The 18,003-nt window shown below is 40.7% G+C and overlaps 1 protein-coding gene across 1 annotated transcript in view; it reads right to left on the bottom strand.

Annotated features, from left to right (window-relative positions):
* The window catches only part of LOC109474132, a 70,026-nt gene extending 58,937 nt beyond the window's left edge, over positions 1–11,089 (bottom strand). Inside the window, exon 1 of the mRNA XM_019774340.1 lies at positions 10,919–11,089. Within this exon, the coding sequence (XP_019629899.1) occupies positions 10,919–11,041 (123 nt within the window). The 5' untranslated portion in view covers positions 11,042–11,089. The remainder of the gene's footprint in view (positions 1–10,918) is intronic.
* Positions 11,090–18,003: the final 6,914 nt, after the last annotated feature.

Raw genomic sequence — 18,003 nt, 5'->3', positions numbered from 1 at the left:
ATAATCTTTAAAAATGCACTACGTTACATACTTTTAAGACGTTAATATGAGGCATGACATTTTTCTGACCCTTACTGGCTCAGCAGATAGGATTAGAAACAGTATTTCATACTGCATCCTGAAAAAAATAAAATCTAGTTGCGTTGTTACTGTCCTTATCACCTTAGTCGTGTAAGGAGAAGACTTCGCGTAAGACGCAGAATCGAGAATTCTGAGCAGGAAGGAGGTAGTTAAGAAGTGCGAGGGCTCGACTTACTTCCGCTTATGTATGAGGCTGAAAATGCACGTGGATAATGATGGATACAGATGTACTTCACGTGGCAATTTGCAGCTGCGAACTCTGAATGGTGTCTCTTTTATAGGCAGTGCTGGGGTGGGGTAAGTCGTGATAATGGCGCCAACTCAGTGCCAAGCGGTCTTCAGGTTCCCGATTTAGAGTAACGGTGAACGTTAGAACGTTGCGAAACGTGTCCTACTCGCCCAAGGAGTCAAAAACGTAAGTGTGGTTATCGTGGAAATATTCAATTGTAATCATTTGCATAGAAGGGGGCTTGAAGAAATTGTCTTGGGGGCAATTGGCGAACGGCTTATACAGCGATAATCGCTTGACATTCAGCTGACTTAACTGTACCTCCCTCCATCTCAGCACTCCTTAACGGGAGACTCTTCAGGAGTTCAGACCTGCAAATCGCCTCGTAGGCTATAGAGAAATGTATCATCATGTATGAGCAATTTTAGTTTTATACTATAACCGTAACTAGGTTAGACAGAATCTTAAATGAATTGGAGTATTGGACACTCTCTCCGTCATCATATGTGTACACGCACCGCCCAACTGAGTGAAATACTTTGAAAAGGGAAAACGTCACAGGGGAACTTTGTGGGCGAGTGATGAACATTGCTTTTTAAGGTAATCGTGAGGTTCCGGGGTACATCAAAGTGTGATAATCACATTCTGAAAGTCATAATTTGGTGCTCTACAGATTAATAAAATTCTGATTTGTCCATGTCCATTTTGATTTGCCCATATTTGGCGTTGCTATCCTGCGCATGTTCAGTCTAAATGGATTGTAGTGCATGACGCACTCCAGAAAATCATCTTACGTCGTTATGGTGAATAATAATGTAGACGTGTCACGTAACTTGTGATTATTACCATATCATTTCGTCTTTTCGAGTGGGAGTAAATGTATTGAAACACGTATAATGTCGAGTGTTTTTGCCTCTCTGTAACAACCGTTAGAATACACTTGATCAAACGTAGCAAAATCTTATGCCTTGATTGTCCTCTGCATTTACACATTGTTTCAGGTTGCAGTTTCTTTATATAAGGTTTGAAATGATTTTTCGTAAACAGATGGAATATGATGCATGCTTTATATCGCTTACCAATACGAATCAGGGAAAGCGTGAGAAAACGTCAAAAGTGTATCGTATACGCGTATTTATGTTCGAATAATATCGTAGGAAATTGGAATTCCTAATATATATAATAGGACTGCGTATAGGGTAAAAGAAACATACAGACATTTTGTATCTGTGCATTTTCCATTCCCACTACTTGTTAGCTGTGTAAAACCGTGATTTTTTTCATAAAACTTGTAGAAGCATACTTGACATTACAGTTGTTCAGGCGTTATGCAAAAGAATAATTGAGTCTCAAAGCTGATCAAATTATGTTCATCTGACATCTCCTGATGGCTTCAGGTAAAATTGAATATTCTTCAGAATTTCGTAAGGAAAAGTCGAACCAATCCAAGATGAACGTCGCGTAAACTACTTTATCTGTGGTTGAAAAAGAAGATTCGTAAGTGAGAGATCAGATGTTGTATATATAATCCCAATTATCCGTGTAAAAGAGATTGGAGACTTTGTAATGACGGTTTGAATCCGTCGACCTTTATATCCAACAGGCGTAGTTCAAATGTGATAACTTACTCTTTGACATGCTTCATTAATGCAGCCTTTGTCAAGCTAATAAGTTAGTTATCGGATTTCATGCTTTATCGCCGTTCCCATCTGGATAATGTTCATACATCGTTTGGCTTGATGTGAGGTCAATTGTGCAACCAATAAGGCCATGTTGCTGTAATTATATGGATGACATCCACGCGCGCATGACTTTTCGTCCGCTTACAAAAAGAAAGTTTTGGCCATACTGTAAACCATACAAAGCAGTTGGAAAATAATTAGATATTTGCCGTAAATTAAAAAAAATGGAAAACGATACTAATGTCGTAGAATGCCAAAATCAATTCAAAAGGAAAGACGAAAATATAAAGAGATGCAGATGGAGAGTATATCATTCGCCACACCGTACTCTGTGTGTTTAGTCACTTGTTCAACCTCCATGCCCACATAGATTTTATAATGAAGACTATGAAGGCAAACGATTTTATTCATTAGCACGCTCGCATCAGTTTTGGTGGTCCCAGAGGATGTCATCCATATAATCAAATCTACATGGCCTAATCCAATTCACCCCATGCTATCATCCCGCCATTCAATTCTATAAGGCAGGGTACTTCAGGCTTTGTCCAAAAGCATGAGCTACGTCATACGTGCAATACGACACGAAGAAGGCCTGAGGATAGTTGTTAATAGGCATCGTTTAAAGCGCCATAAGTCGTCATGGAATATGGATTTGTGAGTGTAGCGTGCACGTAGAACTCGTAGCATCTGTAAACACCTTTTTGTATTTTATAAACAGCTAAATTAGCTCTTCTACAATTTCTATATCTGTAGTGTGTGGAGCGATAAAGGTATTGAGACAAGATGATTGTTCGATGAAAGGAATTTTCGCTGTATATCCAAAGGGAATAACAATACTGTAGTATACAGTGAATGAAATATACAGTTAATACGCAGTTAAAAATACGTAAATTGATACGTTGATTTACACAAAAGCCAGGAAGTTGTTGGTCGAATATTGGGGTGTATTCACGTACATCCTGTTTTTGTACAACAAAATGTAATCAATTTTTATTCACTATATTCTATACTTCTTTGAAGTGTCACAAGCTGAACGTCTCATCTTCATCAAGGGTTCTCCCCCAGCGGAAAAAAGCTCTACATATAGATATTCAATTTTCTTCAAGTGGCGCGGGAGCGGCTGTGGTCTCTCTCAGCGTGACCAGAGGTAACTTAATTAAGGGGAGACCAAAGATGACGCCGCCATACCGGCCACTCAAGCGCTGTCAACAGCTGGTATACTTGTTATAGCTTGTATACGTGAATTGAAATTTCGGAGGCTGGAATTATGAGACACTAACAGCCTCCAATTCAATTTCGAACTTCCAATTAATTCCGGACTAATTCCATATCTCAGCAACCTTACATCTAGATGGGCTAATATTGTAAACTATAAGTAAAATAATTTTAAAAATATGTATACGTAGCAGCTATCGAGGACCCCTTGGGGATTAACCCAATTCTGCACAGAATTCTACAGAATTCTGGCTCCAGCTCTGCAGAATTCTGGAACTGCAGCCAGAATTCTACATTTGTGAGATGAGGATACATGTAGGTCAACCATGAAGCTAGATAGGAATAAAACTTTGAACATTAAGAAGTAGACATGAGACGGTTTCCGCAATCATACTAGACGTGTAGTGCGTGTATATACATCTGAATCATACAAGTAAAATGCATGAAAGCTATTGGCAATTAGGAAAGATCTCTGTGAGGTTGAACTCTTAACGAAACGATGTAATTGTTGTTGCTAACGTGAGATCTCACAATCTGTACCTGTGCCATCTACTCATTGCCTGGAAGAACAACATAGAAAGAAAGAGGTGCAACTCCGTGACAGGCTCGGGGCGTATTCGGTGATCAAATTTGCCTCAAATTTCCCTGGACTTCGATTCAATTCGTATAGAAAGATTGGGCTGCATGAAGAGATTGTAAACGCAGATTTTTGTTAACATTTGACTTGAAACGTTTATGGTTTTATCCCATTTGGGAAGCGATCACAGGGAAGCTTGTTCCATAGTGATGTATGTACGTAGTTCTAGGAAAGAAGCTTTCGGAGTGGAACGTCCTCCTGAGAGATGGAGTATGCAGGAAGAACGGGTGATTTGCTTTCGGACTAGAGGCAATCTTATTCTCGTTCTATCATCTCCAGAATATCCACGGCACTGAAGCGTCTCTCGCGTGATTTCCTCATGAGCGAAAATCTTCCTACTTCATACCCGTCTCTAGCTAGACGATCTGCACGCCATCCATATACTAATTGGTACATAAATCATATTCACACCGAAAGTAGTGTCAATCATACCACCAGAATTGGCTTTTTCTACGTGGTAATCGTGTACATGTGCGACCTACCTTACAATTCCTGATCTATCAGAGCAATTAGCTCTATGGCACAGATAGATTTAAGCTGAAGATGCCTTGTAAGATCCGTATATCCTGGTTACCCAACCTATGTTAGCTCCCGAGTCCTACATCCTCTCCGCAAATAAGTCTGCACCCGGTTGATTCCCAACTATATGCATAGAGGATGTAGGACTCGGGAGCTAAAATAGGTTTGGTAACCAGGCTAAGCGCCGTATCTATAGGTCTGATTTTGCTACTGAACATACCGCATTTTTATGACAAAATAATCACTTGATTAATTGATTGGTTCATTAACACATCAATAGATTCTGAAATGAGAAAAAAATGATTCTTAAAAGTCTACTTTTGGTAGTCATTCGTTATCGAGTCCCGACAACTTATCGAGTCACGTTGTTTGGGGGAGGGCCGCATGTGAGCCACAGTTGAAAACAACGAAAATTCAGTCGTAGCGCTAATTAGTCTACCCTTCACCTTTCCTGACTTAATGTATGGTAAAAAAAGTTAAATTCTTGTGGCATATATTGATCACTTTTTCCCACAAATATTGGTCCAGAACGGAAAAGAAATGCGCTGTCAAAACGAACAGGAAGACTGTGGGAAGAAAGGCACCGCAAAGGGACTATTACGGTAAAAAAAGACAGCAGATACACGAAGCGGACTAATTCTTCAAGTCAGCCGACTTCTAAAATAAGGCTGTTTGAATTAGTGCGGCAGACTTAGTGTCAGTGAGATAGAAACGTACTCCAATTACACGTTTTAACAACTGCCACTTGAAAACCAGCAATTGTTTCTTGACATAACCTGCTCTCTGTATCCCAGGTTTAAGCTCTGTCACACATAGCCGAATATGGCCTCCAGAACACTACCGAACTCCCCCCCAACCATGGTTGGGAGTAGGTCGGCAGCAAGGTTGGCTGGTGTTGGGCGAGGTCGGCTACTGTTTGGCTGCGCCAACCGAATGTTTCAAAATGTTTAAAACGTCAATTCTGTCCATTCTCAGCTCTACCCGCCAGCACTATTCTTCTGCCTCATCAACTATGAGTACTTCTTCTGATCGACCGACCTATATGCTGTCTCAATCTCAATCAATCATTATGCTTTTCTTTTCAATATCTTCTGTCTTCTAGACGTCAGGGCAAGACTAGTTGGACACCTGTTCAACAAGAACCATTGTATGAATGTATAAATCAGGCTTATCTTGAAGTCCATGCGGTGTGTAATAAAAGACTGTACATTTGTATCAGACTAGCCTTTAATAAGATTATTCCGTTTTACATATTTCTCTATATATCGTCAATATGAACAGAAAGAATGTTATATGTACTGACAGATTACAGTTAACAAAGGTAACGTTTTATACTTCACAACAACGAAGAGAAAGCGAAAAATTGCAGCATGTGGACTCACTTAAACGTAACAACAAATTTCTGCAGACTATAGTGTCTACAAATAATACATCCCTACGCTGCTTGAGAGTTCTACAACTCAGGCAGCTAAGATGTTTGGTCTTGCTTTAAGTTACAGGAAAAGTAACACTGATGTCCGGATGATGTTTACAACTCACGTATATATATATTGTAACACATTTTTGCTACTGCCTACGAAAATAGGTGATGAAATGTTGTCTTGTCTCTTGTCTTCGAAAGGGTATCAGTACTAGCACGGTCCTCGTGCCCTCTGCAATATGTAAGATAGCTGTAAGGAGAAAAGAGAGAGAGAGAGAGAAAGAGAGAAAGAGAGAGAGAGAATTAACATGATTGATAGAGATATACCGAAGAATATTTTTCAAGTCAAAAGATTAATTTTGTGGTGCCGTGTTTAAGGTATATTAATTCTTTCGGATGTTGTATGTATGATTGATTACGTACAGTATACACTCCCTCCCATATAGATTTCAATTCAAAATTACTCAGTCAAAGGCATGTACTGAAAAACTATTTCCTGTATCAGGCCATAGGCCTGTATAGGAGGTCTATCCAGTAAGACTGTTCTAGGACGTTCTTGTTTACTTTGCCCCATATTTAGGCATTTTGTATAGCATTGCCTGAATTTTCTTTATCTTGTATGTACGTCGATGGTTCTGCCACATATGATTGTACAAATCCGTGCAATTCAGCTGTTGTACATGTACCTCATGCTGCGAGGCTGATTTTCGCACTAAACCTGTAAACTGTATGTACGTTACCTGGATAGTTTCTCTATCAGGCCTTGTGTCCAGGGTTCAGAGCAGTCAGATCCTCCCAGCGGCTCGGCACAGGTCGGCAAGTAGCGCTATCCTGTCTGGGGGGAAAGTCACAGTATCAGACCAGTAACATGTGTTGTTACCTTTGGTAGAAAATCTACAAGGACTGTAGAAAATCTACGTAGGACTGAAAACAGTTAAGGATGCAACAGATAAAAAACAGGAAAATATATGTGTCTCAGCAATAGCAATGTAAGTTTCCTAAAACTACGTAGAAAAAAGAAATAGAGGAAATTAGCGAACTGTTCGTAAGATAGTTGTTCACTAGTGATGTCGAAAGATTTCGGTCATACGCTATAAGTTGTAATTGTTACAAGAATCTCCACTCTATGCATGATACTCAGAGTCAACACAGATCAGTTGCTTTTCCTCTTTGAATGACACAAACTAGGTTAAAAAATCTTAAAATACTTCTTATAATCATTCATCCTTACATGCATGCTTCATATATACTCAAGCTACAGTGGGCCCGTATCAGGTGCGCCTTTAGCGTAATACGAATGAACTGCAGATTGCTGTAACTGTGACATTCTAATTCTGACACACAATATTATATTGTTTACAAAAGGTGAATCGGTATGGAAAGACTTAATTGTCTGCAGTGTAACCACGGAGCAGTTTGGATTTGGAAAAAGAATCTAACACAAAACGCGATAGAATATATAATATCATTGCCTGCATGGTCGGGCAGCATATAGCCAAATATATGTTGTTTTTATTTGCAAAATTATGCACGAAGGCTAGTTTCTTTTGCAGAGCCAAAGATATAAGCATGCACAAAGCAAACAACAAACAATGAGAGTCGTATTACCAGTCATTTTCAAGGAGCGCTTTCCTCTCAAAGCGTGGAATGCGAACGGATTGGGCGCCCGGATGTCATAGCTCCGAGATCCTCTGACGAACGGCTCTTCCGTTTCACCCCCGACAGCGTCCCGACTCAAGTCCGACTGAAACACAAGAGATCATTCAATGCAGCAACATAAGAAACCGCTAGGTGCGCTACTGTGCCGTGCGTTCGTGTCAAGTGTATTGGATAAAGTAGATCCATTTAGACGATTAAAAGAAAGGTTGGATTTAACAATAGATACAGTGATATGAAGTAGTGTATAGTATTTGAAGCATCTGACATGACAGTTTTCAAAATCTATCCAGTTGTTGGATAACAACAATCTCCATAGTACAACTTTGGTTTTCAGTAGGTACGTCCTGCGTTCTATTTCCTGGTGATCTTCTTAGTTTTCTAGCAAGGATGTCCTCATTAGCCTTGTTGAAACACGTCACTTAGGTGCACCCCCGGGAAATATGTGCGCCAGTAGCGGCGTGGGTGCCCATCGTAATGCCCCCTGCTCCGTGTCTTAACGGTAAAAATCGCAATTAAGACAACGTAAATGTCATCAGCATTACCATTCGTCGTTTACGACTAGGAAAAGCCTCGGGCAATCATAATGTGACACAGCAATCAGCAGGGAAATTGGTGTTTTCTGAGACGCGACGGGAGAGACATGATCATGAGAAGCCTGGGCCAACATCTGCGTCTTTCTTAAGGCGTAATTAGAGATGAAATCTAAATCAGTCACTCACTAAGAAGCATTAATGGGCCACGGTGAACTCAAAGTTGATCAACGACATTCTGTTAGTAAAAACATTTTACAGACAAGAACTGAAAATAGTTTGACTTCATACCATACCAAGGCCAGATAATGTTTAGCTAATTATGTTCATGAAACGTTTGCATCAATTGAGTTTTTGTCAATCCTTTATATTCAGGTGCTCAACGGACGGTTTCCGTTCCCCTCAAGGAAAACACGCATTATCTGATAAAGCCATTATTATCATACATGATTTTCATACAAGCTGGGGCATTTTGAGCTCTCAGTTATGTTTAGGCATTAGTGTGATTCTGATTACGTATGGCAAACATTTCATACATTGAGCCCAGAACTACTCTTACGTGATCTAGAAAAGATGCGGAGATTTGCGGTATTGTGCAGTTTGTCCTGGGTTTACGGCTTGATGTCCAGTAGTAACGACATCTAACAGACTCTTCGTGACATTCCTAGGCTCTTGTCGTTATTTTCATATCTTGTAGACGCTAAAACATAGATGGTTATATAATGTAATGATACTTCCGGCCGCGTTAATAACAGGAAATCCTTATGCAAACGTTACATTTTCTACTTAGTGACCGACAATAGTCATAAACAGGTATTTTGGAGTACCCATTCCTCCAAACAGGAATATCCGATGGATTTAGGCCTTGGAAAAATGTTGTATTTCTTGACCGACCCTAGCAAAAACCCACTGACCCTAGCATTTTATTAGCCCACTGCTGGCAAGGGACATAAAAACTCACTGATTATAAATGTATGACACAGTATGAACACAATACTCTCCAAGCAGAGGTTTGGGTTTTGGGTTATTTTTGGTGTGTTTTTAAGGCTTTCTTATCGGGGTTTCTTTATTTGCACTGGAATTTGTTACCGATAAAACGCCAAAAACACGCCAAAAATAACCAAAACCTCTGTTTGGAGAGTATAAACAGAATAAAAGACACGATGAAGAGTGCACGACGCATTCTTCCGCTATCCCAAAATATCCGCCACATGCACAATCAGTACACAATGGTTCTCCTCATATCCAGTTTTAAAAAGCACGCTGACGCCTGCACTTCAGTCTGCTAGCGTTTAGCAACAGGTCTGCTATTTTGAGCGACGGAAGGGATCAAATTACCTCTCAGGAGGTCATATGTTGTGGATGCAGTTAAGTGGCCCTTAGTTTCCGCTGTATTGATTCACATAGACGAAACCAGTATTACGTTCCTACTAACAAGAATGACTTTTTGCAATGTTTTCCTTGAAAAATGAGCCTATTGAGAAATTGATGAAGATTTCCTCTACGCAGCAGAGTGTTTAAAGTTTCTTGAGGTTACATTTGCTTTGAAATGTATGAAAGAGCATCCGGCTTTTCACACCGTACATTTGTATCGGACAATTACGTAATCTTTATGCCTATATTTGTTGATTGTGTTAGTTCCAGACGTATTTTCGCTCGAAGGGGCATACACGGCGATTCACGACCAATATAAGTGACAGGAGAACGATAAAACGTCGATATAACACTTACAGGCAATCCTAACTCTTATTAAGCTTCTACTCAAACGCAGTTTTCATCTCAAAGGATAGCCTAAAAAAACAGCGCGAACTTTTTTCTTTAGCAACGGAATAAAAGAAACCAGAGCGTTTATTATTTGAACTTTTTCTATTTCAAATCAAGGCATTAGGGGAAATTACACGGTAGATATCATGATTTTGTCGTACCTAGAACATAATAATACCGGCACCACGTATTGCATTAGTGATAAGGACCTGAGGAATACATAAAACATTTTTGTGCAAGTTGATATCAACTCTGTTCTTGCTGTTTTTGGCAGAGGAGTCTAAAGACTGTTGGGAATTTTGTCTCTCTGGCGTCAGCAGAAGATGGATTTGAACCACTGTGTCTGGCTTTGAGGTAATTTGTAGCTGCGTCACAAGTAGAAGCACGGCATTATTTTGATAAGACTGAACATCAATATACATTATCGACTCTACATAAAGACTTTGCGGCCCATTTGGTCAGTTGGAATGTCCCAGGTTTGCTTGTTCGATAAGGATGTTCATATGAAAACCGCAATCTTTCCAATATTCGTCAGTCCACCTGCCACTAGATGTTATGCCCCTCTACAAATTGTGATTTGTCGTGAGCGGTCAAGCTTTCTGGGCGTTGGGAAGAACAATCGGGTTTCAACACCAAGGACAGGATCAAGATGTACAAAACACTCTATACTAGGCCTAAAGCTTTGGTCATAGGTTAGTTTCAGTTTTTTGTATTGTGCCTTTAAACTACGTATTTGATATCTTGGTGGACAGAATGACTATAAATGTATTCAGGCGTTGTTCGACTGGACTGGCTTGAATCCAAAGAAGCTTTGCTAAAAAAAGTAAAGGTTCTATGATACTTGATGTAAAATTGCTCAAATGGATCATCTCAAGTGCTCTCGTTGCCACCCCGACGTTTTGCTCTTAGATTCGTGCGAACATAAAATTTTGGGTCACATCTACAGAATTTCGCACACTTTGTACTGAAATACTGAAGTTGATGACTGCCTGCTGGCTTAAATCCAGAGACGCCGTGCTCACGTAACTGTTCTACGAAATACTTCTTGAGGTACGATTGCTCGAATGGATCATCTCGAGTGAGATCGTTGGCACCCCGACTCTCATAGATTCGTGCAACCATTAATTTGGGTTACATGTACAGAATTTTGCCGACTTTGTACTGAAAACCCGAAGCTCTTACCTCGACGTTAATGATTGCCTGGCAAAATCTTCCCAGTTCCGTGTCGGGAAGGCCCGGGTCGGCCTCACAGGTCACCAGTAAAGCACACAGGCCCAGAAAGATCGCCACCGCCGCTGCTTTCATGTCTGCTCCGTCACCTCAACAGTACCGTGTCACCGAAATCTGTCCTGTCCGGAGACCACTGTGGACCGGGTAAGACCCTCCTCGGTATTTAAAGGAAACCCTGGTCCGTACCACGTGATAGCGGCGTGTAACAATGTTGTCACTGCTTTTCTTCCTCGCCATTGGCTGGTTATAATTAGTTGGAGTGTGACTATTGCTAGTTTGAGTGGAGAGTAGAAATGCGTCAGATGGAGGGTTTTGTTTGTGTCTTAGGGGATCACGTTGTTCGGAGGGAGGATTTAGTCCCTTACTTGGAGTGTTGTTTCAATTCTAGCGGTTCTTGAGTCAAGTTAAGCCAAATGCTTAGTTTTTATGGTGACTTTTAAAGTGTATACTATTATCAGAGTATCTTAGGGGCCCCTTAATGCTCAACTGTTATCCGGGAGCTATCTTCTTTCACAGTTAGTCTAGATGTCAGGTAAAAAAAACACACAAGCTCTCTTTGTCAGGGTTTGAAGACCCTATACCACCGTTTTCTTCACGTGGTATTACGTGTGTCTAGCATTGAAGGTGTTAATTTTAGACAGTGAGTCTTTCCCGTCAGGCCTGACCCTGTACGCTTCTCCCTTAAGGACCACACTTTGATATTTGTTTTTAAAATATCATAACTGCCGCCCACAAGTCATAAAACTGGGGTTGCCAGGGCTCGAGGGACTCAGCGATCCTAGTTCCCGATAGGCTAATTTCAAATTTCAAATTCCTAACGGTCACCATGACGTAGTAGGTCGTTTGTGTTGTAATGGCTTCCATGATTTAGATTTGAAACACGGCACCTTGTGAGCTAAAGAAGTTTGCGTTTCTCTCCAAGTAGAATCATTCGTACCTCTACGCATCTTTAATTTCATTCTTTTAACTCTCAAAACAGAGGTGTGCTCCTTCCACGACATGCGTGGAAAACGCATTGACAGATGAAAGCATACGGATAAGGAAAGAGGCCATGTTGCCTAACAACTTACCCATGTTAGTCACTCAAAAAGTATATTGGCTATTTTTACACATTATCAAAACACATCAACCGTTACTCAGAACAAATCAACCATTACATAAATCATATCAAAGTACCATTTCCCACCCACTGTCCGCTTAGGGGAAATTGCCAGAGTCATTTATTTGTCCTTTACGTTATATTGATTCAGAACAAGCTAAATTTCCCATGTACCAGTTAATTATGTTCTCTCATTTACATTGAGTCCCGAGGCCAAATGACGAAAGTAACCAAAATTGTTCCGGGATTTAAAACGCAGTTGTGGGACATAGGACCACAGTAGGACACAGGTAGGCTAGGCTATTCATGTGGTTAGTAAGATGAACGTGTTATAGCGATGGAAAACAAAATCACACAAATAAATGGACGTCATTTATATTGACACCCGAGGCCAGTTGACGAAAGCAATCCAACTTGTTCAAGGATTTGTACTGTTCACAGCAGGACACAGGTAGCAGGATGTACAGATGGGTAGTAAGACGTATGGGTTATGGATATGGAAAACAAAATCACAACAAATAAATGGCCTCCCGTTCCATCTGGAGGTTTGCCCACCAACGGACAAAAGTAATCACCAAGTCCTAATGATGCTCCCACGGCGACTCATTTCTTTGATTTGCTTCAGGGTTTTTCAGACGTATATTCATCAATCCGAGATGAGCTGTGTGATGTCTAACAAACAACATTTCCTTGTATTACCTGCCTACAGTTTTATCAGCCTATATTGATAGTTGTTACAATACACACTAGATTCTCAATCATTAGCACTGACTACCAAACAAATGACGATATAATCTGGGTGTGCATGTTAGTTTCCTTTTCGGTTTTGACGTATTTTTCCTTACAACGATTTTGTCCTGTATAGTTCACTTAATCCCGCGTAACACTGGTAGTTTTGGTAGCTATTTTTACTAGTTAAGTTCTTTTATTCACAACCATTTGCTTAACACGAGTCTCGATCACAGTCTGTCTTCTTCATCTTCATGGATAAAAGAGATTTACTATTCAATCATTCTGCAAACTGATGAATCTATTTAAGGCGGTAGCTATTTTTGTTCCGTGTTGTTTGGATCAAATTGTTGCAAGCTTGAAACTATACATCCGCCTTTCTTAGTAACATCAGCATAGTTTTTTTTTTTTCAAGTATCTCAGCCGACAATTTGAAACCGGGAAATGGTCTCCGGCTGTCCCGGTCCTCAATAGAATATTGAATACTAGTATTGAATAGAATAGAAATAAACTGAACTTGAGGTAACTTCAGGCTGCTTTACAACGCTGAGGACCGCCATAGCCTATGCCACAGGGCACTACACAACTCGCAAAGCCATGTGTTCTTCCACGTGTGTTTGGTAAGTAAACTAAGAGGCTGTTTGAATAGAGTATACATGTGGAGTGGGTACTAGTATATACGATGGTCGTACAGCATTTACATATTTGATTGGATCAGATTTTATCCATGAGAAGCTCAAATAAGCCTTCAGAACTCTGCAGACAATTTACTTTCTAGAATGTAGATAAGCTACTGTGATAATTCCTTTGTAGATTGGTCCATTCTTTCTACTCGCAATTAGCCCTAAGGCATGAACTTGCCATAAACATATCTTTGTACTCCAACGTTCGGTCTGTAATCTGTTGCATGCAGCTCATTACCAAACACGTTGACGTAACCAGCACCAATCTCAGAGTGACTCCTCGAGCTTCTTGTAAACGTCCTTACTTTGCAAGCTTGTATAATAAGAGTGTTACTGTGACGTCAAGGGTCGTAGGAAGTGTGTTACAATAGCACTTCTTTTCCTAGACTAAACACGAACCACGGCAATCTAACTGCTTCAATTGCAAGCACCACTTGACAGTGCGGACATCCGTTCCCGGGTTTTCCGTGGATGCGGTTGCGCCTCTTGTGTGGAACACATGTCAGTGTCATCTGCACTTCAAGCACGGCTTCGTATGTGAAGATTCCTGGTCCTCAATATTCTATTCTAAGTCAGCGTATGTATGTACGTTCCACGTTTTATACAAGTGTCAGCGCCATGGGACGAGGGTCTATTGGAACTAGTAATTAATGTGTAGAGGAGCTATCATGTTCATGTATTACCATTGAAGGACTATCTATTACAAAATCGTGATTCAGATATTCTATATGAAGTACACTTTAGCAAAAAGCAAATGCAGCATTTGTTCCGCAACAAAAGTTTGGTGATACAGGAGAGTTAGACTCTTGAAACTGATGAGGTGCTGCTATTCTTGGTAACTTTACCGAGCCCTGCTCCCGCTTTTGCCCGTGTATTTATCACCCGTGGTAAGATATCCGGTCAGTTTGACAACACGGTTCACAGCCGTGCAGTGTAGCCAGGCTCGCCTGTGTCCAGCACAACTGTGACAAACCACAACACTGACCCTATCCGGCATTCCATTTGGACACGTTGATTTGATTATACGGATGCCATCCGCGCGCGCATGAATTTTCGTCCGTTTCCAAAAAGAAAGTTTTCGACCATACTGTAAACGATACAAAGGTACTTATGTCGTAAAATGCCAAAATCCATTCCAAAGGACAAAAAGAAAATGTGAAGGAATGAAAATGAAGAATTTATCATTCACCATGCCAATAAAATATTACTGTGTGTTTAGTCATTTGTTCAACCTTCTTGACCACGTAGATTTCATAATGAAGGCATTTTTGCAAGCTCGCGTCACAGTTTTTTTGTTCCAAGAGGATGTCATCCATATAATCAAATCAACATAACCTTAGCCAGATTCTCAAAGCTAGCTTCCGCAGCGCAAGCCGAGAAAGGCCGTGGCTTTGACCGGTGTGTCTGTAGTGACCACGGCCTGCCTGGTCACCTTACCCCTGCCGCTGTGATCGTGACTTCCCGCGTTATTCTGAAGTACGTACTGATCTGCCGGAACCCGGGTCCTGACGGGAGACGGGCAGGTCGTGACGTATTTCGGGCAACAGTTTTCCTGTAGTGACGTGTTAGTCCTTCATGGTAACTTAACATCGGATACCGAGAAAAATCAGTACATAGAGGCCTCACCTTACTTTCTATTGGTCTGTACTATTGGTTTAAGACGGGTTGTTCAACTCCACGGATACTACTACTGTGACACATCCTTTATATTTTACAAACGTGAAGATCCGCACAACCTCAAGCGGATTTCAGGGAAGCTAGAAACCACGTCCTTAGGATTTCTGTTATGTGAAAAAAAATCATACTTAAACATAAAAAAAAATTTAAAAAGCATTGTATGATAAGGTTTTTCTAATCATTTGTGCCGTTCGTAACACATGCCATTGGTCATGACAGCCAAGAAGCTATCTCTGTAATGAAAAACACCGGTCCTCTATAAGCTAGAGTGTGAAACATTATCAACTTGTTGAATCATCAAGACTGGCTTCTCCATGACCCTTGGTATGCCCTTGCTTTCCAGTTGGACACCCAAGTTTGTGTAACATGTGTATATAATGGACGCGCGAGGCTGGCATAAAAATATTAAACATGTTTCACGAGTGCAGTGGACCACAGGTCAGGTAATCTCGGACACTCCTTGTGTATTATATGAAAGATTACGAAATATAAGGACCACAAGATAATGTTCTTTCTACACAAGAAATTCTAAACCGTAATTATTAACTCTCTACCTTAAAGGTTTGAAGGCTTAGGGACGATTTCTACACATGCACGTTGGATCATAAGGAAGAAGTAACTTCACATTCACAAATGTCATTCTTTCTACACCAAGACCTTTATTATTATCTCTCTACTCTAAAGATTGTAGAGGCTTTACGATGATTTCTGAGCATGTACGCTGACAATAGATCATAAGTAAGAAGTAATTACACTTCCACACATGTCATTATACTCCACTTCTTCCTGCTGAAGAGGAAAATAGCTTCGTAACTTATTTATTTGTTTCTTAATGCTTTATGACGACTTCATGACGCGATCTGCTGTAGGTTTAGTCTTGCGTGGACCTGCCTGAATTCTGCAGTGAGCTCGGTACTAGTCTCCACCAGACTCCTTCTGCAGTCTGAATAAACAGTAGAAATCGGTCTAAAAAGGCTGGCCAAAGAAGCTCCATTTTCCCTTCACGGACAAATTTGCAGGCAAAATGGAGCTTCTCTGGCCGGCTACCTTCTCTGGCCAATTGTATCCCCCCTTCAGGCCGATTTCTACTATTTCTTCAGCCTGCAAAAGGAGTCTTGTGGAGACTAGCTCGGTACCGCCTACGGATATGGCGAAGTGTGATTCATAGATGAGTGCACGGATGGTGGACCTGGGGTATAGGATCTTACTTCATGCTCCATTTACTCTTTATCTTCATTTCCGCATCACTTCGCTACCCGCATCCAGATTTGCACCGTTTCCCTTGGGAAGTTTGTGAGAAAATCACATGAAACAAGAACTCGGAGATCTCAGGCCTCCATGAAACCTTGGTGATTACTAGTCACGACTTTTAGGACGGGTTGAAAATCTTCCATGATATAAGGGCTCCTAGACAGCTACTGATGCAACGTAACCAGCGTGCAATCTCCTTTTGCAGTCCCCTTCTTTATCGTGCAAGGGGCAGGCACCGGTTGTTAGCTGTCAACGAGGTCATGTAATGAAAAAACTGTATAAACGGAGACTGCTACCAGCAGACGTGATTTATGACTTTCTCTTGCCTCTGGGGGACAGACTGAACCCAACCATGTCCATTAAAGCCTGAACTAAGGGTAATGCGGAAACACAGACAGACAGACAGACAGACATGCAGACAGACACAGAGAGATATAGAGATACTTCTACTTGAGAAAGAGAGAGAGACCAAAAACCATACCTCCATTTTTCATGGAGGTAATAAACACAGATCCATTGCTTGGCTGACGGACGTTGATGAAAATATACGACACGAAAGTGTTAAAGTGGATTGTCTGAATTTTACGGGTGCCAAAAATTCATTCCCTTACTAGCAAGCCTGTATGCACAGAAGAATAACGGATTGATTGTCCGTGAAGAGTGTTGTTGGATCGGTGTCAGTTGGAAGAGCTGTGTCCTCAGTTGGCGTCTTCGGCCAAACCATGCTCCAATTACTGCAATCTCCAACCCCCTGCAATAATGTGCTCATTAGGGTAGTTTACTAACTCCTGGGGGTGAATTGTTTCACTCTCCTGTGAATACTGACCTTTTCAAAAGGGAAAATCAGCGAATGAGAAATCTTTCTTTGACAAAGTTTATTTGATTGTTCAACACACACAGTCAACTAGCCTGTGGCCAGTCCTGCTGACAAGACAAGAAAAGACGTTACAGTAACGTATGATATGGACAGCTTAACAGTCTATAACAGTATTTTTTGTAAATAAAAACATTGTGTAAAAAGAATTTAATCTATGATGGAATCTATGAGGAGTCTACTAGTATATGGAGAGGTCAGGGTCAATAGACAAAGACGTAGATACTAACGTTATGTGTTCTAAAATATGTCTGTCTGAACGCAAATTAAGAACTCTATTCTTGTGAAGACTGAGGACATGTATCCTTATCGGTTTCTACAAACTAAATTACATACGATATCACTGCATATCTCTAGCTCGGTATATTTGTAACAAGTAGCTTTAATTTCTAGATTTTAAGCTCCTTGGATGTGAGCACCAGACAATATTTCTGACTAAATTTTAAATCCTTATGCAGGCAGATACAATCTCTTAAAACAAGGAGAAAAAGCTGCATTAACAACCGCTGTTACAAGCATCACCAGGCTATTTTCAAACGGTCTAGCGGTACATTCTCGGCATGCGGGCAACTCTAGCCCGGGGCTTTAATTACGTTTTCAAAATGAAAGAAAGAGTGTGATCTTGACCTTCGAGTTAAGTCACAGAAGAGCTACTCTTCCACTTGTCGTGACGGACACTAGGTACAATATTAGCAAGCCAAGTATGAACCTGTAGTTCCTTAAA

The sequence above is a fragment of the Branchiostoma belcheri genome, unplaced genomic scaffold (genome assembly GCF_001625305.1).
Source record: "Branchiostoma belcheri isolate BF01 breed outbred unplaced genomic scaffold, Haploidv18h27 scaffold30, whole genome shotgun sequence".
Lineage (NCBI taxonomy): Eukaryota > Metazoa > Chordata > Leptocardii > Amphioxiformes > Branchiostomatidae > Branchiostoma > Branchiostoma belcheri.
The sequence above is the reverse complement of the archived record's forward strand: the minus strand, read 5'-3'. Positions and strand labels throughout refer to the sequence as shown.